The following is a 27,738-nucleotide window of genomic DNA, read 5'->3' as shown; positions in this document are numbered from 1 at the left end:
AATGGAACCCAGTTGTCAGGAAATGCATGTGATGAAACTGGATTTCAGAAATAGGCAGCCTGGACCAACCACTGAAATTGCTCTCTCATGTTGCATAACAACAGCAGTATTTAGTCGCTCATGGCTACTTCATGGCTTTGCTGTTACAGGAAATGAAAGGTGTAAAGCACTTTTATCAGATATAATATCTAATATAAACAATGATTTTTAAATAACATACAGAAAACCACAGTAGCTTTCCTCACCTAGACATGGTCTAACTTGTTGGATTATTTGTCTCTGCATACTGTATCACATTTATTTTGCCTACAGCCTTCCTAATGGCTCATGCCCTGATTTTTGAAGTTCTTATGCTTGAAACTGCATTCTTAAAAATACAAACCAGGACCAAAGGAACTGTTTTGATTTGCTTCTAAAAATGCCAATATGATTTCAAGCATCTACTTAAGAAAATCTTTGCCTCTTCTAAGGCCTGTTAAATGAACCATGAGGAAATATGTGCAGGTCTTAGACCAGGAAGCCTTTGCCACTGTAATCCAAAAAGAAATCCCTCTATGCACAGGGAACTAATTTTTTTTTCTCAGTCAAGAAACTGGTCACTTGATTACATTGATCTGTGGTTGACTTTTTTCCTTCCAACTACTGATCTGTCATGCAGTTTTTAGGTTGCAATTGGGTTGATAGATATTATTCTATATTTTCAATATCCTTAGGCTGCAGTTGGCTATTCTGATCTTGATTGATTTTTTCATGATGCCTAGCAGGTGCCTAAAACTAATCTGCAAGTATGACCAATGACTTAGTGACTTGTTCTCATAGCTGGGTTTAGTGGTGCAGTATTGTAGCTCTTCCTTGGAAAAAAAAAAGGTATTCATGAGTGCACCACATTTCAGTTGCATTAAAAAGATTCATGGTCCTCAACTGTTTTTTGGGGGGTGTTTTGCCTTTTAATTTTAAAGAGGCCAAGCAGTTCCTTGCAGAGGTTGGCACCGGTATCTCTAACAAGCACTGTTTGGTTTTAGTCACCTGTAAGAAACAAAGAGGTTTCTATTCCTAACACAGTGGACAAAAGGCTTTTCAGGTGTCTCTTTAGCATAGCTGGCTGTGAAGTTTCCTTTCAATATTTGATTATTTTAGCACAGTCCAGATAAATTTCTAATGTTTCTGTCATTTTGTGAAAGAATAACGTTGAGAAGATCAGCTATAATCTTCTCATTATATTTACATAAATACTATTCTGCTTTTAAACTGCTTGCCAAGTGTGGCTTTTTCACTCAAAGTGAAATTCTCTCTTTGTCAATATCAGTGTTTTCCTTAGGGATGAAACTGCTAATAATCCATACTATTTAATAGGAGAATTCATATTAATACTATCACAAGGATGATGATTACTGACTCGTGCAGGACTAGTTTTCCATAATGACAGAAAGGCATTCTAAAATGCATTTTCATAAATTAGGTCATTTAAATCAGTTCAATATGTAAGTCACAGTAGCAAATTTTTCACTTGGCAGCTTTTCATTATGTAGCTTGGATTCATTCTGATTTAAGAATGAATGTTCAGTTCTTCACTTTTTTCCTCAAAACCAGCACCAGAACAAGAGGACACAGCCTCAAGCTATGCCAGGGGAAATTTAGGCTCAAGGTGAGGAGAAAGTTCTTCACTGAGAGAGTCATTGGCTACTGGAATGGGCTGCCCGGGGAGGTGGTGGAGTCGCCGTCCCTGGGGCTGTTCAAGGCAGGATTGGACATGGCACTTGGTGCCATGGTCTAGCCTTGAGCTCTGTGGTAAAGGGTTGGACGTGATGATCTATGAGGTCTCTTCCAACCTTGGTGATACTGTGATACTGTGATACTTTGATCACAAAATGTTGCAACATATATTGGTCCACCTGCTTCCTCTAGCTGTGGAGGTGACTTCAAGAGGCACAGTCACTGTAAACATTAGAATTGCAAGTGAAGCAGGTAAATAATGAGGCAGCAATTTTTCATTAGGGACGAGGGGGGAAAAAAAGGGGGAGCAGAATCGCACCCCATGCCCAACCATGGGAGTAAGTGGAGGTTATAGCACTTGCTTTTGGAAATAGCTTTCAAGAGCATAAGTCATTTAACCACATTTAAAGACTTTACTCTGTGGTGCCTCAGTGCTAGAGTTGTACAAACACATGGTAAAAGACAGTCCATGCCCCAGTGAGCTTAACAGCCCTCTCTGTTTCCCCCTGGCAATGCCATTATGTTCCAACCCTTTTCTCTTGTGTAGGATGAAGGCCTCTGCCTCCTCCTCTTGATTATTTTAACAGACCTCCAGTTAGCACACAGAGCGAACCCTCTAGACTTTGCCGTCAGCACTACAATCCTTTCAAAGCTCACCTGGCAGGTTTCCCAGAAAAGCAAGACACGGTCGTTTAAGCTGGTTGCCAGGAAAAAGGCTGAATAATGCTCATTCTAGCTATTTGTTTGGGATACTGGTTTCACTTTATGAAATAAATATGCCAGACAATCATTTCTTGAATGAAAAGAAATTGCTCCGATGGTTTTGCACTGTTCTCAGCAGAACCTTTCCAAGACCTCTCGAAGGCCTTTGATGGACCATCTCAGATGCTCTAATCCTAACGCACTTTCTATATGGAGTATCAGTTTCACCAGATCTTCCAGAGCTCAGATGGAGTTCATTGTCCTGTAGGTGGGCCTGAATATCTTTTCCTCAAGTCAGAAATGGCTTTTGTTTCTTGTAAAAAAGCTGGGGGGAGGGGGTGAACACCCAAACCCACTAACACTCATGTAGTGCTCTGTGCTTGCAAAGAATGGATATGTGGGCTGGTGCTCTAAAGATATATTCTACATTTTCTAATGCTGCTGATTTTATTTTCTTAGAGCACACTAGGATGCACTAAATTTATAGGGTCCATGCAATAATGGCTGAAGTGTCTGGATGACTGGTTGACTTCCAATTTGTTCACAGTGTAGCCAGGAAGAAGTCTGTTGGCCTCCCCATGCAACAGTAACCTCTTAATTGTGTGCATGCAACCTTTTGTGTATATGGATGTTATTTGTGTGCTTTAATGCTCTATATTTATCATCAAATTTCTTTGGTATTGGATATCTAGACAAATACTCATCTGTTTGTGGGATTATGTTGCTTTACTATAGCTAATCATGAATGGCTGTAAGGTCTACTCTCACATATTCTGCCCCTGTACTCTGCACTGGTTAGACCACACCTTGAGTACTGTGTCCAGTTCTGGGCCCCCCAGTTTAGGAGGGACATTGAGATGCTTGAGCGTGTCCAGAGAAGGGCGATGAGGCTGGGGAGAGGCCTCGAGCACAGCCCTACAAGGAGAGGCTGAGGGAGCTGGGATTGGTTAGCCTGGAGAAGAGGAGGCTCAGGGGAGACCTTATTGCTGTCTACAACTACCTGAGGGGTGGTTGTGCCCTGGAGGAGGTTGCTCTCTTCTCTCAGGTGGCCAGCGCCAGAATGAGAGGACACAGCCTCAGGCTGTGCCAGGGGAGATTTAGGCTCGAGGTGAGGAGAAAGTTCTTCACTGAGAGAGTCATTGGACACTGGAATGGGCTGCCCGGGGAGGTAGTGGAGTCGCCATCCCTGGAGCTGTTCAAGCAGGATTGGACATGGCACTTGGTGCCATGGTCTGGCCTTGAGCTCTGTGGTAAAGGGTTGGACTTGATGATCTGTGAGGTCTCTTCCAACCCTGATAATACTGTGATACTGTGTTATTTGTTATAAATGCCATGCTCTAATATTAGTAGAAGACAGGAAAGACTGCTTTCTAACATAGGGGCAACCAGACAATTGAGGTTGAAGGGAATGAACATAACAGAGTTATCTTATCAGAATAACAGAAGAAAGGAAGGAAAGGGAAGGAGAGATCAACTTTTCTTGTCTGATATTCCACCTCTGTGCTAATCCTATCTGCCATATATTATTCTTTTTGTTTCCTCCATAAAAAGGATGCTTTGCCTAGTCTTACATTTCTGTAAAATGCATTAGAGAAAGTCATCATAAAAATCACTGAAGACAAGACAGTGCTTCAGCAGCTTATATATAGGCATCGTTGCTGTAAAGTGCTTCTGTCTTTTTAATGCAACATGGTAGAAAGGAGGAAACTTGATGTGAAAAGCCTTTTTACCACACTTCTGCACTTCAATTTTCTCATCATATTTGTGTTTCAAAGTTGGTACAGTAGCTTTGGTTTACGCTATGCATTAGCTTTGGTTCCACTCATAAGGAACATATGGTCATGCAATTGGTTAAAAAGCTACTACAGGGATTGCTTCTGCATGCCAGGCTAGGAGAGGGTAAGGCCCATGCTAAGGCTGTAAGCAATTGCTTTGGTTAAAGGAAGGGATTGCAACAGATGGTCTCCTCTTTAGCTGCTCACTTTGGCCTATCATTTACAATCAGTTGATAAGCATAAAATAAAATGTTGCTCCTTAAATTTTAGAAGAAGATACCCAGCTGCTTTATAACCTGCAACACAAAATATTGGTCATAAGCATAAAAACAAGAAAAAGAAAAGAAGGGAAAAAAGGAAGTAAAAGGGAGAGCAGGTGGAAGAGAAGGATCGAATTGTGATAATCTTAATGAAATGTTAAATTTTGGTTGGTTGGTTGATTTTGTTTGTTTGTTTTCCCCCACAGAGCCCTTGTACTTCTGATTGCTGGTGCTCTCCATATTCCTAGCTGTGTGACCCTCCACTTTTGCTTTCTGCAATTGATTCATATCTCTTTTCCAGTAGACCTTTTTGGTTACTTGTTTCTGAAAAGTGACTTTCTCATAGCTTTTGAATACAGATTTTGGAAGTTTAGACTACTCTGGCAGTGTTTTAAGAGTTGCCTGGCTAATGTGCAGAGTGGCAGTAATAAATAGAAAGCTCATTATTACTGCTTTTTCCTCCCTTAATTGTTTTGTGAAGCTGTGCCTTGGTCAGGTAGGGTCACACAGTGTCGCAGCCTAAGCACTGCAATATTTCTAATGTGACTGCTGGGTTATGTGTGCATCACTTGAAAGCATTACTTTGCAACATGTTTTAGGGAGGAGTTTCTCATCACCTGAAAGGCATTCCTAGAGCTTTTGCTGACATGTGGACAACATATGGAGAGGTACCAAAAGAGGGAGCTGAAATCCCCTATGACCAATCCACATCTGAATATTGTGGAACCTTATAACATCCCCTGTGCACCTTATATGAGCAAAACATGCTGAAACTTGGTATGTCCTTGCAGCTAGATGTCAACATATCTTAAAAAATGTAAGGACTTGCCATTATGAACTGTAATGTAATTAAAATATCCAAACATGATGTTTCCTAAAGGAATCTAAAACAAATTACTGAAGGAAGGATTATTAACCAGGATGGGAAAACATTCTCCCTTCCCACAGGAAGTAAAAGATATCAATATATTGCAGAAGTGATTATTGTATTAAATTATTCCTGTTTGGTAAAATGGAAGTAACAGCAGTAATAAAAGAATAGCTCTGCACAGTTAAATAAATCACTCAGGCAGCACAAAGATGAGAATTACAATTAAGATGGCAGAAAAATAAAGATTACCTATGCATATGCACTTGAAACTGAGTAACAATGTACTTCCAGTAACTAAAATTCTTATGTACTTCCAAACAGGAAATTTAGCCTTAGCAGCAGCACGTGATGGGTTCCTACTTTATATATGCACATACCAATGTTGATATAGCAGCTTTAGGATACATAAGATTTATGCACTCATGCCAATGGCCTGTTCTCACGGAATTGGGCTAAATGTTCTTGTGCTGCTTTCAAGCAGATGCTAATGTTAACTCAATTTTCAATGTATTAATGTAATCTGTGTGCTTTATCCAAGGTGTCGTACGTTTGTTCTCTATACATGTTTAGTGCGGTGTGAATGAGACATAGAAAGAAAAATCAATCATTGCTTCACAGAGAAATATGAACTCTGTTAGCTTCATTTTTCACACTGTGAAAATGACTTGACCTTCCTTTCCTCAGAAATCCAAATATCTCCAATCTGTATTCAACAGCATAGCTGGGCACAAATTTTCCATTAATGTTCTCTGGATAGAAAACTGTGATTTCATTCTTGTTGTTTTGTGGAAAAATAGGGTTTTCTTCGGATCAAATTGAGTATTCTCAGCAGAAAAGGTTTCTGTGCTGTCTCACAAGGGTGGTAGTTCAGTTACTTTTTGCCTCTGGAGTTACGGACCACTGACCTCAGTCTCTCTTGCCTGACCCATCGTGGCCACAGCCCTGCCACTCTTCCTTCAGGAAGAGGGACAATAGGGCAGCTTGTAGAAGCTGCAGCCTGGCCGCTGAGCCCTGCCTTTGGATCAGGGTACTGAGCAGCTCCTCATTACTACTCCTCCACATCTTCCTCACTGCCTTTGTATCTCACTTTGCATATAGAGCACATGCACACAAAGCCTTTGTGTAAGGAGGGTAGCATGTGGTGTATGGAGAGAAAAGATGAGGCTAGCATGCCCCTTCCCAGCTTCAGCCTCTGTACCCTGCTGTTTGTTGCAGAGCAGGTGGAATGTCCAACCATTTTGGTGCAACCTCAGCACTTCCCTTGATTGTACACTGCTTCCAGCTTTGTTCTTCTACCCACATCTGCTCAGTCTCAGCCACAGCAGATGCAGCTGCCACCTAAGGGGGGCTGCCACTTGTGTCCCCCAGAAGTGTGCTCTGATAGGCTTCCTCCTCTTCTAACCCTAAATGGGGCCAATGACTAATGCCACCCACCAATAGCCTCTTGCCAGAAAGCTGTCTCTGGCCTTTCAAAGCTGGGTGGGTGGGAGAAGTGCTGGCTAGTAACAGGTTAGGGAGGGGGAGTGCATGAAATGGCAACAGGGCTTGTAGCCTGCAGCTCCATTGGCAAAATGGAAGACCATTCAGTGATGAGTCAGCATCTTCCTTTGTAGCAGACTGTGGGGCCAGGCCATGGTGAAAAGGGCCAGTAGACCTGGCTGATCTTACTGTCCTTGTCCTGAGCTGTTGCAGGTGCTAAGAACCACAGTTGTATTTTCCACTGTAACTGTAAAAGAGGTCACGTCCAGGGCAGTTGAACTTTCTGTTCCTGACAGTTTGAGTAAATGAACCTTTTGCTATTTCAAGCTGGGATATCCTCAAGCTTGCATTTGCCCCTGAGCTGGCAGTTTGCAGAGGCTGTTTTGTCCCTTACTGCCAGCCATGAGCTGGCACTGCAGGAGCACCCTGACACACTTCCTGCAGCCCTTTGCTCCTGCAGCCCACAGCCGTGGAAAGCAGGCAGTGAGCTCAGCCAGCTCTTGCTCTGGCTGCTACGCACTGAGGTCATGTGGGGCAAAGTGTGGCCACCAACACCGCAGTGTTTCTTGTCTCTGGGGAGAAAGGTGGTGAAAGAACCCTCCCATCAGTCCCCACAACAGTAAATGTGTCCGGTGTCTTGCCTGGGTGATTGCAGAGGTGACAGAAGTATCTTTGAGCACTTTGAAAACGGCACAAAGCTGGTTCACGTACAAACTTTCTTGTGCAGCTGAGAATGTGAGGCATTTGAGGAGCTTCAGGTGCAAAACGTTAATTTCTGAGGGAAGGGGCTTGTCTCTACTGCTGCCCTGCATGGGAACAGCAAGTTTACTGGTAAATGCAGGAAGTCTGTCCCTTTGCTAGAATAGGCTCTGAAAGCCTTTTCAGGGATGATTTTGTGCAGCTTTTGCTAGTTTCTGAAGAATTGAAAATGGCTTACTTTAAAAAAGTGAAGGCACTAATACCTGGGACGTGGTTTTGGCTTCTGTTGAGTAAAAGTAACTGGACTTGCAGACCGTTTTGGTGCAGGGAGGCCAGCTGGTACCAGACTCCTTTCCAAAAGCAGGAGGAGCAGAACTGCCACCTCCTGCAAGTCCTAGTGCAGAATACCTTTAGTAAGTCATTAAGCTGTTTAATGTTTTAAGCTCAGGATACCCAAAATAGGTGTTACGGAATGTGATTAGGTGACAAAGGAGGCTTTTAATTTTATCAACCTTAATTAAAAAAACCCAAAACCCTAAAGGCTTCTGTTTCTGAAAAAACATTCTGACGACATGACCCCACCTCCTATGTTGGTGCAAAATACCGGCCCCAAGTCGGGATTTTGAATGGGACTTTAAAAACCAACAAGGCCACTAAAATAAAACATAGGAAAGAGGGGCTTGACTCGTGGTATTTGAAAGCTTGAGGCCCCGAGCAGAAACAGATTGCTGGAAAGGAAATGCTGCATGCACCTGTTTGCCTGCAGCAGGGAGTGCAGCAGCGCTTTGGGGTTTGCTGGGTGTGAGCGCAGGCTGGCAGTGACACAGCCTTGCCTGAGTTCTCTCCCTTTTGGGGGCCCACAAGACACAAGGCAAATGTGAATCTTGGAGTGAAACCCAAGTTCAGATGAAGTCTGTCACATTTGACTTACACTGATAACGGTTTCACAGCTTTTTTTCTGTGATATTTTTAACCCAATAACACTTATAAAAGAATTGTGTACTCCTTAGGAGGGCAAAAATTGTGGATTCCTTTAGATGCACTGTCACTGGTCTACTTGTAAGTGTGGATTTGTCTCTTAGTTCTCAGGAAGTCCATGACCGTGCTTCTGTTAGAGGGCTCACTGCAGCCTGGTCTCTATGGTGGCACAGCTGGCCTCTTTGTCCTGCTGTCTGAGCCTCCTAGGGCTGAGCATGGGTGTAGAGGTGGGATTGTTTCAAACTTTGCCAATGCCACGTCCTCAAGACTTGCTGTTATGAAGGTAGGTTTTGGGTGTGACTGGTTCTGTGGAAAAATAGAGGTAAAAAAGGAACTTTGCTGTGTTCTTGCAATACCAACCTACCTACTTGTTCACTCAGGGTGTGTATTTGGAATGTTCATATCTATAAACTAGATCTGGAAAACCCTAAGATGCTAGCTACTGCTCAGAAGGCAGTTGGATACAAAAGCATGCAGGCAGGGTGCACAAACCTAGGTAGAAAATCATTTAATTTAGGGGATGGAGTGCACAGTGGGCCCCTTTCCCCTTATGTCATGTGGGGAGCAGCCTGGAATTCGTGCCCGGCTCGCCCTGGGGTCGGTGGGGAGCAGTAGGATGCTCTCTGCAGCAGTGCCTGGGAATTCCTGAAGCCTGCAGGTGAGCCGTGCCGCTTGCCAGTCCTCACGAATCAGGCAGGCAGGGCTGCCAGCCCAGCTGGTGAGCAGACGCTGCCCAGTTAAGGCAAAACCCCCGGAGTGCTCTGGAGGATCTTTCTTTTTCAGTCGTTCCTCTAGCCCAGGGAGCCTGTGTTGTCCTCTGCCCCCTTCCCCTGCATCGTGCACCTCCCAGTAGGGCTGACCCGGAGCGTTGCCCGTGCCACGTCTATGCCACCGCTAGTGTCAGTAGCAGGTTTGCCCACTCGCAGAGTTGCCTTTGGCAATCACATGAAAAGGGCACCTAGAATGTTTTGGGTTTGAGGGGTTTTGGGGTTTTGTTTGGTTAGTCGGTTGTTTTTTTTTCCTCGCCCTGCACACACTCATTTCTCCCCCGCTCTGACTCCAGCCAGGACACCCTCCGCTTATCCCAAGGCGCGAAGCCGCGCTGCTCGCCGCCATCCCCCGCAGAACTTCCCCGCGCACCCTAAGCGGCGAGGCTCCGCCAGATCCCGGCGGTGCTGCCGCGGCAGCTCCATGCCGCGGCTTCGGGCCGCCCCGGCTCCTCCCCTCGCGGTGTGCGAGTGTGTGTGTGTGTGTGTGCGTGCGCCGGGGCCGCCGCCGCCGCCGTGCCTGCCTCTCCCAGCCAGGCAGCCAGCCGCGCCGCGCTGCTGGCGGCGGCCGGAGCGGGCGGCGGCGGCGGCGCTCGGCGAGCCCCGGGCGGCTCCGCGCGGCCCCGCAGCGGCCGCCGCTGCCCATGCCGGCCGGGCAGCCCTAGCCGCGCCGGCTCGGCTCGGCTCTGCTCGGCTCGGTGCGGGGCAGGGAGGGGACATCACTTCTCTGAGTCTCCCCACCAGATCGTTATGGACCTATTCGACTTTTTCAGGGACTGGGACTTAGAGCAGCAGTGGTAGGTTTTTTGGGGTGTTTTTTGGGGTGGGTTTTTATTTTGTTTGTTTGTTTTGGGTTTGTTTTTTTCCCCCCTTGTCTTTCCACCCTTCTTCTAACAGCTGCCTCCTTCCTCTCCTCCCTGCTCGCTCCTCCGGTGCCTTAGCCTTTGTTGACGGGCGAAGCGCCCGGTGCCCGCCGGGGAGTGGGTCCGTGCTGCGCTCGCGGGGAACCGCGCCGGGGCAGCCGCCGGCCGGCTCCCACCACGCTCCGCGGCCGCGCAGCGCTGCGCAGCTGCGTCGCCAGCTCCGGCTGGTAGGGGGCAACTCGCGGTCCGCCAGCGGCTGGGGGACGAAGTTGGCCCGAGGGGGAGAAGAAACATGGGAAGCGCTGAGATGTGCCGGGCTGCCGGCTGAAATAGCAGCAGCAGTCCTCCTCCCCGAGCCGGGAAGCGGTGCGGAGAGGCGATGTTTTCCCTGGGATCGCGGCTCTGCTCATGTTGTGTTTACTGCTGTCACTGACAATATTCCTTTCACCGGGAGAAAGGCAACTGTAGTTTTGCACTGTGGCACAGTTCAGCTGGAGCCCTGCTTAGTGTGGGGGCTTCTCTTGCTGTTTTTGCTGGTTTTGTATTCTGGGTGAAGCGTTATTGAAGTTAGTTTTGGAAGTGGGAAGATCAGTCCCAGTGATGATATAACAGGTCTTTTCCTCCTTCCCTTTCATCTCTGCCTCTTCCTCTCTCTCTCTCTCTCTCTCTCTCTCTCTCTATATATATATATATATATATATAAAAAAATATAGAGTGGATTTTTAGGTTTATATTTCTCTATAAATAGGTGCACACCTTGCAAAGGTCGGTGCATCTACGTAAGTGTGAACTTGTTACCAAACTGAATGTTAAGGAATTTTAGATGGATGACAAGTTGCTGGAAAAGTTAGAATTTGGGTAGGTATTTAGTCACTTCCCCAGCAGTGTAATGAGATTATGCTTATCCTTTGACTGGCCTTATCGGTTCTTTCTTTACTTTTCAATTGAGCAAATATAGTTCTAATTCTTTGTGCACGAAGAAATACAGTGGTTGGTTACTGCTTTGTTAAATGCTTTTAGGCTGGACTGCAGTTCGCCAAGAAAGAAAGAGACTAAAATGCTGTATTTTGTGATCCTAATCTCTAAATGTCACACAGATTGTATGTTTGCATGCGTGTTTGGACCTCATGTTTTGCAGAGGGTTTGCTTTAGTTTGTGGGCAGTATAAACATCACACTCAGGAAAAGATAATATATTTTGTAAATAACTATCATTTTGCTAAACACAGTCTAACAGTTACAGTTGCAAATCCAAGATAATCAGAACCAAATAGCTGTCACATTCTATTTTACATCACTTCGTAGTAAAGCCTTAGAACCATAAATTAGACTATATCAGAATTAATCTGTAAGCGGGAGTTTTGGAGCATGTGTGTGTTTCCTCAGCTCTGCATAAACCATTGTATCACATCTTTTAATAACCATGCTGTTGTTATTTAAAAGTAATAATCACAATAAAATTAGTGCTCAATTAAATACTATGTTTTTACCACACTATCTGTACGCTGCTACACTAATGTATTTTGCAGACAACTGATAACCACCGTATTACTACTCAAATATTTGCATACAATTTGCCTAATTTATAGTATGGGTAACATTGTTAATTTAATAGAATATGTTACAACCCAATATGTGGGTGTAGTTCAAATGCTAAGACATTATACATACTGAGTTCTAATGTTTGCTTAATAACTTACTTTCATTTGACTATGGTTTTATGTGGATTTAGAGATGTACATCAGAAAGAAAGCAACTCCTGTGCCTTTGTTTTTCTATAAAATATGAGTATATTGCCATTTCTAGAAATTCCATTTGCTTGCTTTCATATAGTGAAATTTATTAGTTTTCATGCTTTTTGGAGTCTGCGAGGAAAGAACATTTATACTTTGACTGTTCAGAGTGTTTGATATCTACACAAACTCTATGTGGCACAGACATTCACACACAATTACTTATTGCAGAGATCAACTTGAACTTAGCTTTTAATAATCCAATTAGTATATGCAAGTAAGTGCACACATATATAATATGTAGGTGCATAATCTACATGTATACACAAATATTACATGTATTGTACTCGGCTGGATGTCTGACAACTACTTGTGTTGCCTAAGGAGAGTTCAATTTAGCTCATCCATGAATATTTTCATGTGCATGTATGTAGTATGTTACACATGCAACATCTTTACATACCAAGAAATACGTCCATTCACTCAAGATTTCTTAATCTTTGTGTATCAAACATGGTGTGGTTGCTTCATAATATTTATGAATAAGTATATCTAATATTGAATGGCTACTTGTTATTTTGTAACTGCCCTGCTACCTTCTGTTTGTAAGCTAGCCTTGGTAAGGAGTATTTCACAGGCGTTTATAAGGCAATTAGAGACCCTCTTCTGCATTCCTTGCAAACCCCAAACTTCTGCTAATCTGTACTGCAATCGCCAAGAAGGCAAGCTCAGGCCCACAGCCTGTGTGGGTGTTTGTATGTATTACCTGTATGCAGACTACAACAGAAACGCAGTTAGCCTGAGAAACAGACATAAAAAACCCAAACCCATAGCTTGAGCAGAGATTTTTGGGGGAGGGTTAATCTCATGAAAAGGTGCAAAGATAACACTTTCTGTGCATTGCCATTGTATCAGGAAATGATTCTCCAAAAGTTTTGAGCTGATGGGAGAAATACAGTTAATCCCCCCCCCACCCCTTCAGTGGAGGCATGCCTCTGTGTCACTTCTTGAAACATATTTTGTCAAGAACTGTCAAGAGTTGCAGCGTGTGCTGCTGCTACACGTGTTCTTAAATTCTCACCTGGCATTCCAGATGACTAGTGGGAGTTTTGTCTTGCTACAAACTGCAGAATCAGCCCTTTAGTTTTCCATACCAGGAAAGATCACAGTAATGTAAGAACAAGGTGTTTTGTTGATTGGGAGTGGTGTGTGTGGGGTTATTGATTTTTTTTGTTGGGTTGGTTTGTTTTTGTTTTGGTTTTTTGTTAGCATTCGGGTAAAATGTGTAAAATCAGGCCACAGATACCCCCAGTAGATGTTTTGCCAGAAGTGAAAAGCAGAAAAAAACCCCAAAACATTATCAATTACTCTTAAATCTGGCAGAGGTGAAAGGGCCAAAATTAAAGTCTGCCTAGATGAGGAAGATATGTTTACCTGGGCTTGCATTCAATATGAGCCATTCTATGAGGGAGAAGGGAAGGGAGATGGATATAATGAAAAGCTTGAATGCCTGTGTGCACCAAGGGGACCACTTGCTGTTAAAAATCAAATTTCATCTTTTAAATCACTTTCCACGCTTGTCTGTGGTAACCGAGTAAATGAAATCTTGAGGTGTCCTGGGACCATGTGGCTAGATTTGAACCTACTTATGGAGTAAGGTGGTGCCATTAATCACCAGCTGGGAAACAACAAAACCCAACAAAAACCCAACCACTCCAGAACATATAGCTCCCCATGAACACAAACAAAGGCAGAGAGACCCATGGTTTACATGATATTTATTGTTCTTGGTATTGGTATTCTCTTAAGTTCTCTAGTCTTTTAAAGAAGCTGGAGAATGCATATTGAGGCATATAAAATAAAACTCGGGAAGAGGAAATAAAATCAGCAGATAAAAGTGTTGTAGCTATGCAGATGTGCTGGGGAAGACTGCAGAGAAACAAGCCTCTTGGTTTTTGTTAATTGGCTTTGTTGGGTTTATTTTTTTATATTATGTATCACAAGTAGCCTAATTACAGCAAAACCAGCAAACTGCCAGTTACACAGGAAGAGGCTTAAACTCACTAAACTGTTATATAAATAGAAAGTTCAAAGGTCTGTTTGTGGCTGACAAAGCTGAGAACAGACCATCTGTGGGCCAGGTTCCTCTCCTGTATGAGTGCAAAAACATACTGCGTCCCACAGCAGTGTGTGCTTTCAACGTAGTCCTCAACCTGGAGGGGGTGATCCTGCTCTCCATACAAAGATGAACTGTTTCAGTTCCAGCTTTTCTCCTCTCCTTCACCTACCTTCTGTCTTCCCTCTTCTCTCTTTGCCTTGTGCTTCTGTAGAAGACCTTTGCAGCTACTGTTCTTTCACCAGCCTGTGTAATAGCTCAGTAAATGAAAAGTCTTCTGAACGGGGAAGCAGTGTTGTGTTTCTGATGGGGATGTGTGAAATAGAGTAGATAGGCTCTTTGGGAGTTAGATTGATTTGATTTTTTTTTTTGGGGGGGGAGTGGTGATGGTAAGAGCATTAGTATAGTAAAAAGACTTTTTTTAAAATGGATTTCTGTAAGGTTTCTCTCCCCCTCCCTTTCTTCACTGTAAGAAATATTACAATTGAATTGCAGTTACTCTTTGGATTTGTGTTACAGCCATCCTCAAGTTAATGATTTGAAAATGTTTTATTTTGAATTTACTTTTAAAGTGTGAAGGGATGGATTGTGTGGCTGCTGGTGGGTGGGTGAAGGGGCTTAGATGCTGTCAAAACAAGCAGCCGAGGAAGCCCAAAAATAGTGCTAGGCCAAAACCTATACTTGAAGTACATCCTGATTTAGTGATTCTTCCCTGGCTGATACTGAGCTCCACAGAGTGTAAATCTTAAAAGAATTTGGCCGTTTGCAAACATTAAGCTCACATCTATCCTATGAGGCAAAATTACTATCAGTTTAACAGCTTTTGAATTGTTTTCCTAATGATTCATTCAAGAATTTAATGACTTTTAAAATACACAAATTGAGAGGGAGAGTTGATACTTCAGATACTGTTCCACATTCGGAAGCCAGGCAGAAGTTCAGAGCATTTAAGCACTTTGTATGTGAATGCCAATTAGACTGTTTGGGATTTTCTTTTGGAGTAAAGCATGATGTTGTGATGCAGGTCCTTCAATCCAGCAGAGTTACTCCTTTTGTTTATGTGGCAACACTGCCTCTGCAACCTAAAATTGAAATAATTTAAAGGGGAAATAGGACTTTCTGTGAAGTATTAAGCTAAATAAATATAGCAGATAATGTCGGGGAGGGGGGGAAGGAAAAAGGGTGGACACTGCTGGCCTTTGGAGCTTCTTAGGACTGTGACAGTATGTTCCAGAGCTGTGGAAGGCATGGTGTGGTGCTTCTTATATTATAAGGCCTTCTATTTTTATGTATCAAGCAAAATCCCCATCATGCAAGATAGGACGAAATTTACACTAAGACCTTGAAAACACACATGGGCCTTAACATAGCAAGGTCAATGGGCAGGTGTGTAGTTTTAAACATACAAGCAGTCCTGTTGAAAGAGCTACTCAGATTTTAAGTTTAAGGTTTACTGAACTGGGTTCTTGATCACTCCAAAGAGATCAACACATATTACTAATGACTAAACCCTAGCTCTCCATCTATTTAGTAGTGGAAACTGATGTTATTTTCAACTGTGTAGTGCACATCCATTTGCCTGAAATCTATCAGCAACTTCGTATGATTGCACAAATAACAGAGGGCAAATATTAAATCTCATTAAAAAAAAAATAAAAGAATGGTGGGAAACACTTTGTGTACTTCAACTACAATGTGGGATAAGCAGATAAACAAATAGACTTCATCCTGGTCTTTCCCTGATGCCTTTAGTTTGAGGTAATGAAATTTCTTTGTGTAGAGGGCTTGAAGGATTTGGCTTCTGGATAGTTGTTAGATGCATATAAATGGTAAATACCATTAAGTACCCATGCTGTCCTCCGGCTTAGACCTGAGCCAGTTGTCAGTGACATCAACAGAGATGCTCCCAGTGGACTTCAGAGAATCCTGATTTGACCCTCTTTTGGCCAAAAGGCGTGCTCCATGAAATGCAGAGCAGCTCTCTAATGACCAGGATCAGCAAGGCACTTTGCACACACCTAATACTATGCATGTGGAAAAACTCCTCAGAGCCCAGTTCTGAACCTGTCCGATTCAAATTTACTGCCTTTCTTCTGAGAAGAACGAAAAGAAATATGGGGAGGAACGCTTAAATCTGTTCTCTTGGTTGCAGTTAACAGAATGGATTTTATAAAGCCATCAAACATCTATTAGCACTGAAAACTGAAACTGCTGCAAGTCTGGGTTTTGCAATGCCACGAATTCTTTCTTAAGCATTAAAAAGGAAGATAGTAAATCCAGTAATATGTCACATTAGTATACCCTTCCAGACCACTCATAATATAATGGAGTTAGAAAGTCACAACAGTGACTTGAAAAGGCAACTCTTTCATCCTTTTATTGTTACTGAATGTTCCATAGTGATGCTTTGTAATCAGAATATTTGCTTAAATTGTTCTAATAGCTTTGGTCAGAGGTCAGAAGGTACATTAGTCCTGACTAATGGACCACTGTAGAGATAAAAAACGAGAGGAAAGATGGCAACGTGCACATCAGTAGCTTTTAAGCTCCATTTTCAATAAATTCTACTGATAGAGTTGTTTAGCTGTTTGACCAGAGATTCTCAGAAAAGACACGTTGTGCTCAATCTGCATCCATGAGTGAAGTTGTTAGTGAAGATTTTGCAGAATGGACTGGGAGATTTGTTTTCAAAAGCTCTGTACTTGAGTCCAGTTTCACAGAGACTTGAGAAGAATTGCACATAGCTTCTTATCTTCAACAAGGCTGCTGCTGAGTGCAGTGGATGTACAGGGTTGGGCTCACAGACCTGAAACAATATGGAACTAGAGAGTTAAAGGAATAACCCAAAACTTCTGCAGTTAACTTCTCAGCTGTTACAGACTGTTTTATCATGACAAGACTGTTTTTCAACTGGTACATAGCAGATCCACACCATAAATTCTTATGACTTTTGAACAAAGGTCTGGCCAGTAATAATTTCTTCTGTAAGACTTTATCTCACATTTTAATGACATTTTATGTATGTGTTCAAACCAAGCCACCAAGAGAAGAAAACTCTCACTTGCAATTTTTTTCTTATGTGATCCCACCAGTTAATCTGTGTCTTTTTTGTGAAGATTGTCCATGAGTCCTTACTCCAGGTGAGTTGAGAAAGTGAGGTTTAAAGATAGTCCCACAACTAGAAGCTGATTTTCAGTGTGGTTGACAAAGAGAGTGGGGGAATGCCATTTACTACATGCAGCATGTGAGTCTTGTTTAGTGAGGAGCTGTAGTCAGCAGTTCAGATTCCTGACTCAGATGCTTCATGGCACTACCAGTTATAGTAAGACATGAATAGCCCACTCATAATTATATGTTTTTATAGGACTCGGGTATTAACAACCAGCAAAGAAGAAAATGAGGTAGAGCACCAAGTTAAAAATCACTCAGTTGTTCCTTTGACAAGTATTATGATAGCTATTTTTGTGTTGTTGTGGGTGTACATAGTGTTGTGGGTTAAGTAAATTCTCTAACTCTTCATCGCTTTCAGTGCCTGGGGCTCAAACCTGCAGATTTCGTACTACTGAGACTAGTGCTTTTTCCCTGTGGCACATCTTGTGGTGCATAGTGGTGCACTTGGCAGTGCTAGGTTGTTGATTGGACTCAACAGTCTTTTCCAACCAAAATGGCTCTGTGATTCTGTGGACTATTGTTAGGATTTGACTGTAGTTAAAAATTTCTTCTTGGTCATTCAAGTGTAAACCCTTATGATAGGCGATGGTATCTTATGAAATGATAGACAGCAGAAAATAAGACTGGGTAAAACTGGAGCAGTACTTAGTGGCTTGCAATCTGTGCTGAGAAGGTGGCTTCACAATGGAATGTTCTTCATGTGAAATATTTTTAGATCCGAGGCTAACAATCCATTATGTAGATCTACTTGTTCATTTTTCATTCCTTTACTGTATCACTGGTTTAGGTCAATATTGCACTTGTGAGGGGAAAAAAAGCAAACAACTATCAGCAGAGAAAGCAAATGCAGAGCTTTAAATATAAAATCAGGAGGTATAAAATGGATTTTTAGGATTGCCAAATCTCACTTATTTCAGTCTTATGTCATGAAAGAAACTAAGATTCTGCAGTAATACAGTGTTCAGATGACTGTGTTTCTGTGTTGCCATCAGTAATAATGTTTGTATCTGAGAATGTTTTGTTCAAGACTTGGAAGAATATGTACCAGTTGGTTATGAACCTCTTTGCATAGAAGCTAGTGTGAGAGATGACTTCACAGGGCCTAATTTCAGAAGATTGCACACATTTTAGGTCTCTGTCCTCAATTCTCAGGTGAGATGCCCGTAGCTTGGGTTGGCCAATTCATGTATAAAAGCTTTGGACTGCTATTTTGAACGTGGGGGTGATTTATTCTTCCAGTTTCTTTCCTGTAGAACAATGGGATGACATTCTTCCTGGTATTTCCTATGAAGAATAATGATGAGGAATTATCTTCTCTGTCTACAAGTGTTTAAAAACTCATTAGTTAGGGTCCCTGAAAGAATTCCATTACAAGTCAGTGGGTGTGGTGAAGCTGATTGTAATGGGAAGCGAACTGGGCCCTGGGGCTGGTGGTCAGCAGGGAAGCGGAGCTGTAAAGAATACTGTGCATATGCTATAGTAAGCATTTTCATGGATCTTCTCTGTGGGAGAGGACAATGGCTTTGGAGCTCATATTTACTCAAAAAGCAGTCCTTTGACTTTTGTGGCTTTATGCTTCATTGCACGTTGGGAAGAAGCCCATTTGTCTTCACCAGTCTTTTGAAGAGGGGTAGGTGAAGGGATTGAGGCACTGGGCAGCAGCTGAGGAGGGCAGCAGTTGCTTAGAGAAGGACCTAAGTTGCTTTGCTGTTTTTTGGTAATGTTTGGCAAAGCTGTTGTTTGCTAAATCAAGGTGAATATATATTCAGGAATAGAACACAGATTCTTTTGCTGGCTTTGGCACTAGCTGCTGTTGAAAAGTCACTTTGTGTCTGTCAAAGTGGGGTAATGATATTTACATCTTTGATAATCTATGTTTTTTTTTATTCAGGTGGAAACCATGAGAGAGAAGGGCCAGCTGTGTAGTTACATTTATCTGGTATTTCTGTTCACTTTTTCATCTTCCTGGGGGTCAGCTGGGAACTGTTTTGAACATTTTCTGTGTTCTGAATGTCACTCTACCTACATCGTCCTTCACTACCTTGCTTGTACTATCTTATGTACAAGAGCAAATGATGTTGGTGCATGTTGTCTATAGCATAGCTTATGTGCTGAGGTCCCACGTTGGATGCAGCTTTTGTGCTTATGATATCAGACACATCTTTAGAAAAGTGGGATGATGTATCTATGCACAGACCTTTCAAGCAATGATTTATGTCTCTCTGCTTTACCTCCTTTTGTAAAGTGAGAAGAATAACATCTCAGAATTCTACTGCTAGACTGAGGCATTTTGTAGAGAAGTCTTTATCATTACCCCTTCTTATACAAGAGGGGATGGAGAAAGAAGAGCAAAGTGATTTGAAGAAGAACCCAGTGTTGGTCAGAACTGCTGTCAGCTGAGTTCCAGTTCACTGCTTGCCCACTCTGATGGGTATATTTTCCTATTCCACAGGGGTGTGATGAGGTTAAATCCCTTAATGTTTATGAACGCTTTTGGTGATAGAGCAAGACAGGAACCTGGGGAGATATATTAGTAGGGAGAATGCAAGCACATAAAGAGAAATGGTAGGATTTGGGGAGAGCATATCTACCGGTAGAGGTAATCAAAGCAGAGAAGCTCTTCTGAAGGTCAGAATTAATTTACAGTGTGCATATTTAATATAATTTACCCTGCTCTCATCTGGACAGTGAAGACCATGGACCTTCAGAGACAGAGCAATCTTGTCACTCCAGAAGACTTGTCATTTCCCAGGTCTTATAACAAAGCTCTGTATATGCAGCTGTAGCTGAAGTAAACATCATGTCTTGGGCGCTTCACTGAATAGAACATCCACACTTTTTCAGACGCATTGTTGCTCTTTGAGCCAGCTGCCTTTGTTTCTAGCATACCACTGCTTTGTTGGTTAACCCTGGCCATGAGTTTTCTTCACATATGTTATTAGACTGAACATATTTTCTATTTATACCACTTGGGGATACAAATTACTGTGTTGCATTTAGCAAGCACTAGGAAGAGTACATCTTTGTGATGTACAAAAAAAAGTACAGAGGCAAATATTTATTCAAAGATCCTTTCTTTCAAGGTTCAGGGGAAAACAGGCAGCAAACCAAATTGATAGTCTTTACTTTTAATGTCCCAGAGAAGCAGGAGGTATTTGTGCATGACTGTTTCAATAGATTGCGTTGGTGGAATCTAGTTCTGAAATTGGGCTTTGAAGAAGGGAATGATTTCTGTTGGAATCCTGTGCATAATTTTAAGGCAAGTAGGGAGATTATTAGTGGCATACTTCAAAGTGTTGTCTTTGTGGCTTTGGCAGTTGTCTGTGGTCCAGTAAAGCTAAGATGAAGGCTACTGCAGCCAGTTGAAGTTTTTCCTTGGTTTATTAAACTCTGAAACATACTTGGTTAGAGCTTCATTTGCTTGCACACTCCATTTCTGGAGAAGATGACCTTTACCTACTCTGTGGTAGAATGCCAGAAGCATTATGTAACCTATTGCAATACTTCCGTTACTGCTCGGTCTTTCCTTCTCACCTTAAGAGCCCTTGCCCAAACTGACAGTTCTTCAATGTGTACATGGAGGGATCATAGGTGAGAAAACATAATTAAAGAGGATGTTGTCATCTGTGTAGAAAAAAGCAGTTGTGTGCTCATTCAGAATTATACAGCCCCATCAGCAGGCCATTGAGCGTGTGGGGACTGTAGACCATGACTAGGTGTTACCCTCATCAGGATAATAAATAATACACTTTACTGTCACGTCAGTCTGCTTGGTTCATTCCCAATTACCCAAGACAAGCTGTTGTGTGAGAATTTGCTTTGGCTGTAGACTGCTCATGAATCTTGCAGCACATGACATGCAGATATCCAGCAAACATGACTGGAAACTGCATAAAACACACAGACACAGCACAAGTCATGTGTTTGAAAACACACTATTGCTCTACAAATAACCTGGTATCTAGAAAGCTTTTTTAACTCCTGTATATCCATAACCAGGTGTATTCTGCTAGCTGCATTTCAACCAGATCCGGAGTCATTTTAGATTTTGTCATGATTCTCACTTGTGTAAACTCACACGGTCTGCATACAAATTCAACTTCAATGATAAAAGGTCCAAAAAATGAGGCAGGCTAGAATGTTTGAGTAAGATTTAATATCTTTCTATGTAATTATAAGGCAGTGTCAATGTATGTTTTAATATCTGTGGAAAGAAAAGGGACATAAATGATACAATTCCATTGTACCAGGTCTTTTGTAAACAATTAATGGTTAGGTGATGTTTGAAGAAAGGGTGAGAGGGCTTGAAAGTTGAAGTGATTTCTAAATGTAGATTAGTAGCAAATGATGACAACCAAGGCAGCATTACCTCAGTTGATTAATTTATAAGGATACTGGTCAATGATTTTAACCAACAGCTATGCATAGTAGAATCCTAATGGGATCTGTCTGTTAAGATTACATAAAGTAGAGCATTTGATTTATTTCATAGCTTTCCAACGCTCCACTTTAACTTCATACAAATAATGCATTAGTCACACTGGATAAAATGGTGTATTGAATAAAGTTGTGATTTTGTCTGCTTCTTATAATCTGATTTTTATAAAGGATTAAATCTGTTTTAGTAGTTTATTCATATCATAAAAGAGATTGTCGGTTGAATGAAATCTTTACATCTGCCACTTTCTATCTCATTAGAAAAGACAGTAACATAAAGTTCCTCATTTCCTCCCAGTCTGTTTTATCCCCTGGTGTGTCTGAGTGTGTATATCTTCTGAACATGTTTGTATATCATAACATCAGTGTGCTTTAGAAGTTGTGGTTAAGACCCAGTGTGGAGGAAGAGTAATACAGGGAGTTATGAATGTTCTGGCAAAGAAAATAGCCATCTGGAAAAAAAAAAACAAAGAGGGGATGCAGCAAGGGAGGACTGTCAAAAACCTGAAAATGATGGCTTTTAGCAGCATGGCCACATGTGTGTGCATTGCCAGATCCTGCAAGAAAAGGTATTTAAGTAGATGCAGTACTTGACTCTGAGTGTGCTGCCTACGTCAGCAGATCCAAGTGCGTGCTTAATGATAAGTGCATGTTGACTTATGGCTGATTTAAGAAGACATGAAGGTTGGGCATTCCTCTGAACTTAAATGGGAATTGTCGGCTGTGATCAAACTGCACAACTGTCATTCATCTGTCTCAATTCCAGTGTTTGTAAAAAACATTCTTCTGACTCAAAGGCACAGCTGTTTTTTCTTTAGAAAGCTAAATACTTAACACAATATTTAAATTTAGGCATTTTTTATCCCTTATTGCTGAAATGTTAACTTATTGTTTGTCTATTTTATTATTTTCCCCCATGTATGTCATTAGCAGGATGCTGCTGTTAAAACTGGTACTTCTTTTCATGTAGACCTTTAAAGTCAGAGCAGCAGGTCATCTTTTCATCAATGTTTTATTTTGAGGCTCTTGTGTTTTCACTTTAATCCCCTTAAGTGTTTCGGGCCAGACATGGTCTTCTGAACATGAGGTTCTCTTGATTTCTGATGTTGAGCAGAGAGTTTGTATCCAGATCTTTTAGTTTTCTTTTCAGTCAGAAAAGCATGTTCTCAGGATCTCGCTTCTCCCTTCTGAGAACTTGCTAAGGATGAAACTTCTTCATTCATATTTTCGTATGTTGATACATTGTGCAGTTTTACTGGCTCTGACTTTTCAATCTTGGCTCCTTTTCCCACATACTTCAAATCAGTAGGAGTATTTTGATATAAAATGTGTAGACAGCCTCTTCTGTAAATCAGAAGCTTGCAAGTTTTGGTTGCAAATGCAGTGGGAGCAGCTGTAGTCCCTGGGTCAGCAGGAAGGCTTGTGCTGGGCTCTGCCCATGCAGAAGGTACTGGATTGCCAAAGTATTAATACAGGATTTGACTCCCAGTGCAGGATTGGCCTTGTATCAGACTCCAGCAAGCTTCTTCATTAAGACTAAGAATTACATGTCGTTCATCAGCCCACTTTGAGGAGAAGTCGTAAGAGAATGTAGCTCTTTGCTCCACACTGGCCATTTCTCTGCAGCAGTGATGGACTTGCTGACTGAGCTGTACAGTCACAGTGGAGTCATTTTTTGCTTAAATTGTGTTTGTTACTGAAATTGAAGCAGCAAACCCTTGTCACAGAAGTGGTTTCAGCCGTGAATACATTCCTGTTATACAGATGCTTCTCAAAAGGGCAGTAATGCTTGCTGAGGTGGAGATACACCCTGTGTTGTAGTTTTTGGGACCAAACCCAGGGAGTATGCATGGGTTTGTTTGCTGAGGGCAAGTAGTTTCCATCTGGCATTAGTGAATGAACAGTGCCCTCTTTCTCAGTTACATTTAAGTATCCTCTGTGGCAAGTTTACCTGCACATGTGAGGCAGCTCTAATATCTGACCTTGCTTTAAAAGTGGGTAGTCATAAGAAGCAAACACAGCTCCATTGTGTGCTTATGTATGGCTTCAGCAGGACTGGAGGAGCTGAGCATTGTAGGTATCTGGAGAGCCAAAGGAGCCTTCCCCAGCCACCCTCCTTCCAAGCAAACTTGGCCTGTTGGAGTGATCATCCTGGAGCTGCACGTGGCTCGAGCACACATCCATCACTGCTGTCAGAGAATGTTCAAATTAGGTACCTTCTATATGCACAACTCTTAAACAGAAGTATCTTAGCTTTCTCATATATGGAATAGCATAATTTAAGGGTGGAGAGCACGTGCTCATTCCATATGAACCTAGTTGCTCTTCAGGAAGGTGAGCTGATGTTGCACCTGCAGTTTTGTAATACACTGAGGCCTGATGGAACATTCTGACATTCAGTTAAGAAATTATCCTGTGAGATGGTTAAGGCAATAAGGCACAGTGTAAGTATTTAAATATGAAAGAGCAGAGCCACAGTGTTTATTTTCTGTGAGTACTGACTGTATCTCTGAGTACACAGACAACAGCCTTTTATGGGGGATTTTTGTTGCATTTTATTTGGCAGCTGTTTGTCTTAATAGAAGTACTTCAATAGTATTTATTGTAGTTTGTGCTGGTAGGGGGGAGAGCCAAAGCAGAATCTGAACAGTTTTACTTGCTTTACTCATGAACAATAAGAAAATATTGCTGTATTAATTACTGTTGTGCTTTATTGGCAAAAATAAAGAGATCCTATAATATGAAATTGCTAATATAAGAAAGGCTTTGATTTTCTCATTAGCACAGGATATTTTGCATCTGTTCTGGTTCATGAGTGCATTGTCGGCACTTAAATAATAATAATGACTCAGTAATGAATAAGAATAACAACAAAGAGGCATGTGAGTATGCAGGCAGTCAGGCACCCTCCGGTGTTTATCAGTAGGTTGGTTTTGGAGGTCTTGCAAAACGAGCTGTTCCCATATGCCCATTCAGATTTTCTTAGATCATTGCACAGCCTGGAGATTCATTTTGCTGCTAGCGTGGCTGGGTTATATGCAAGCACTTTTTTCATTGTGTGTCAGGAATGAAGTGTTAAAGTTCTCATTTGAAATGGAAAAACGCATGTTTCTTACACTTGGAAATATTTAAGTCCCTGTTTTTCCTCAGTTCCATTTTTTTCTTTCTTTTTGTGTGTGTGTGTGTGAATGGAGTCTTAAGCATCTCATTGTTTTGAATTCATGAGAATCTCAGAGCTCTGGATTCTTTTGACAGTCTTTCAAGTATGTTCTTCAAAAAATGGCTTGGCAATACCTTCACTGCAGTTCAACTCAGTTTGTATCAAATCGTCCTTGCCCCTGTAGTTACTATTCCAAAACCAGATAACACTGAACTAATGTTAGCAGTCTGTCTTAACCATTGAAAAGCCTAGGAGTTTAAAATTAAGGTGCAAATTCTGACTCAGTGCTTGGGTTTTGGCAGTATCTCTCCTTGTATAAAGTCATTTGGCTGCCTGTATTATATGCTACGCAGTACAATTTACAGATTTAATGTTTTTTTTCCCCAGGTCTTATCTAATTCTAAGTTGTTAAGAATGGTGACATGTGAAGGATAGGACAATGCTCCTTTTGTTGTTAAAGCAGCAAATTTCATCAAAGGTTAAATTTTAGCCTTATGCTCAAAAGAATTTGGTCTAATGACGTAGCTCAATGGTTCTGTGTTGAATAGAAAAGGAAGATGTTTGGTTCGTGTCAGGGGGGAAAACATCAGCAATTACATTTTGAGTTACCATTTTCTTAAAACACTACTCTGCATTGTAAATTATACCCTCATGACCCTGCAGCTCAAGTGAAAGTCAGAAAAAAACCCCCGTGTGTCTGTATATAAAAAATGATCTGGAATTTGTCAACTCCAGATTCAAATACAGGATCCAAATCCAGGCCAAAATACGTAAAGTTCTGAGCTGACAGCTGAGAGGGCATCTTCTGTATGTGGGGTCCTAATTAATACCCTTAAGAGACTAAGAAAAAAGTACCAAAAAAAGTGGCCTTATTGATTGCTTCAAGGAATATACTTGCTTTAAGAAGTCTCCATGTAATAATGTGTACTGGGAAGTAAAGAAAAGGAAAAATGCATTTTGTTTTTCTGTTGGTTTGTTTTGTTTTTTTTTTTTGATCCAAGAGCCCTTAACTATAATAGCACAAAGATTATGACACATGCATGGTTAAACTAAACCAGCAAGGGAGGAAGAAGGGGAAAAAAAAGCAAACCCGGGAAAAAAAAACCCAAGCAAATCAAACCCAAACTTCCTCTCCAACTAAAACAGTTTAGCCCAGGGTAAGCCAAAAGAAATTGGTAAATCAGGTAGTTTAATAGCACATGACCTGTTAAGTACTTAAAGTGATCTGTGAGTGGAAGCTACTCTAAGTCTGCTTCTTGTCACAGTAATTTGTCTGGCTTAAGGGCAAAGTAAGTGGGTATCCTTGGCAGTATAAGAGCAAGTAGATCACCAGGTAAGATCAGATAGGAGTCTCCAGTGGTTAACAGCAGAAATGTAACAGAGCCCTTTTTGTGACACCATTTCTATTGCTTTTACTGCTGTTAGTAAGTGTACTAATTGTCATGAAGCTGATAAGGCATATTAACTGACTGAACTAAATCTAAGTTCTGGTCAAATAGAGAATAGTTTAGTAGACTTGAAAGGTGCTGGCTTGCTTAGCTGCTGTGTTCAGGGTAATGGTGTCCTTCAAAACGAATACCTGTATTTTGAGGAGACTAAAAATGATCAGATTTGACTTTTAAAACAGAAAAGCTTGAGGTTTTCAGAATGTCCTCTGACCTTCTCCCTTGTCCTGTGATACTTTGTGCAAGGACAATTAGTTCCTGGAGTTTTTGTACTGCAGTAAAATCCCAGTGTAGTAGTTTGTCACATGTTTGTGTGCCACAGAGTAGCGTGGACTAACTGTTTAGTCTCCAGACACTATTATAGCAGTAATTGTTGGATAATAAATAGCATCAGCAACCACTTTGATGGCTGTAGACTAAATCTGCAGTTCCTGTTGGAGGACACTGTGTTGGGATTTTGATCAGATCATTGTTCTCTGCCTCCGTTTAAAATGGATACTTTAGCATACACTTGTCTTTAGAGGCAGTTTACAGCATGCCCAGTAGCTGTAAATATGCTTTGAGGTCTTTCAAGTATCTTTCATCTATCCAAGCAAAATGGTACCAGTGTTAGTGTGCTTCTTTTGCCAAGGAAGAGGGCATTTCCTGACTTGAGTGTTTAAGCATTCAGTGTTGGAAGTGAAGACGTGGAAGTGGTCAGAAAGAAACCAACACAATGCTTCTGGTGGTAGATGTCTCAGGTATTCATTGGAAATGTTGGAATATTTCTAGTATATTTTATGTATCCCATAATGAGGCATTGGCATTAGTGCACATGACCATTTTAATTGTCAGAGCTGTCATACAATAACATGCTAGAGCATGCTACAGAGCAATTGGATTTTGTCAGTTCTCAGCTACATTTTATTACCTTTAAAAATTCTTTTCCTCAGTCTTCCTCCAGTAACTATGTTGGTGTGTTAAGGGAGGTATCTCTGGAAACCAATGTCCTCTGGCATTTAAGAGGCTTTGGCAGAACAAAGTTCTTCCTCTGTGCTCTGGCCACTTCCAGAAGGAAGAGGGTATTTCATTCCCCCTTGTTACTGCACTTGACGCCTTCTGTAATCTAAATTGTATTCACTCTTGCTATGTAGTAATTGCCCTCAGAACCAGCCAAAGCAATCTTCCTGACAACCCCACACAAGACAAATCTAGTGTGAGGCTTGTGCAGAGTTTCAGAACCCTGTAATCTCACTACGAATGGGACTGGAGTGATAGCTCAGAGTTAATTTTTATGCACGTGGGATGAAAGTAGCTGTGTGCTCTCTGCCCTGTGCATACCACCTGTTCCAGTGAAAAGAGGAAGCCATAGTTGCTTATAATGGTCATGAAACTAGCTGCATTTTACTGAGGCATACAGGTGCAAGTAACCCCTTACTTTAAAATAGATAAGGCAATAAACTTACTGTTGAGAAATTAGAATGCAGATGGACTCATGTCCAGGGTGAAGGTGGCCTGTTTCTCTGGGTGTTCCCTTTTCTATCAGTGCATGGTAGTTATCTGCTGCTACACTTAGTTTTTGGATTATGTG

At 41.7% G+C, this 27,738-nt stretch overlaps 1 protein-coding gene across 4 annotated transcripts in view; it reads left to right on the top strand.

The window, feature by feature from the left end:
• Positions 1 to 9,880: 9,880 nt before the first annotated feature.
• AFF2 (ALF transcription elongation factor 2) overlaps positions 9,881 to 27,738 on the top strand; it is a 357,624-nt gene continuing 339,766 nt past the window's right edge. For all 4 annotated transcript variants that reach the window (XM_064159592.1, XM_064159590.1, XM_064159591.1 and 1 more), the window contains exon 1: positions 9,881 to 10,041. In XM_064159592.1, coding sequence (XP_064015662.1) covers positions 9,995 to 10,041 — 47 coding nt within the window. In that variant the 5' untranslated portion in view covers positions 9,881 to 9,994. The remainder of the gene's footprint in view (positions 10,042 to 27,738) is intronic.

This window comes from Pogoniulus pusillus, chromosome 19, assembly GCF_015220805.1.
Source record: "Pogoniulus pusillus isolate bPogPus1 chromosome 19, bPogPus1.pri, whole genome shotgun sequence".
Classification (NCBI taxonomy): domain Eukaryota; kingdom Metazoa; phylum Chordata; class Aves; order Piciformes; family Lybiidae; genus Pogoniulus; species Pogoniulus pusillus.
Note: the sequence above shows the minus strand (reverse complement) of the source record. Positions and strands in the feature narration are given on the sequence as shown.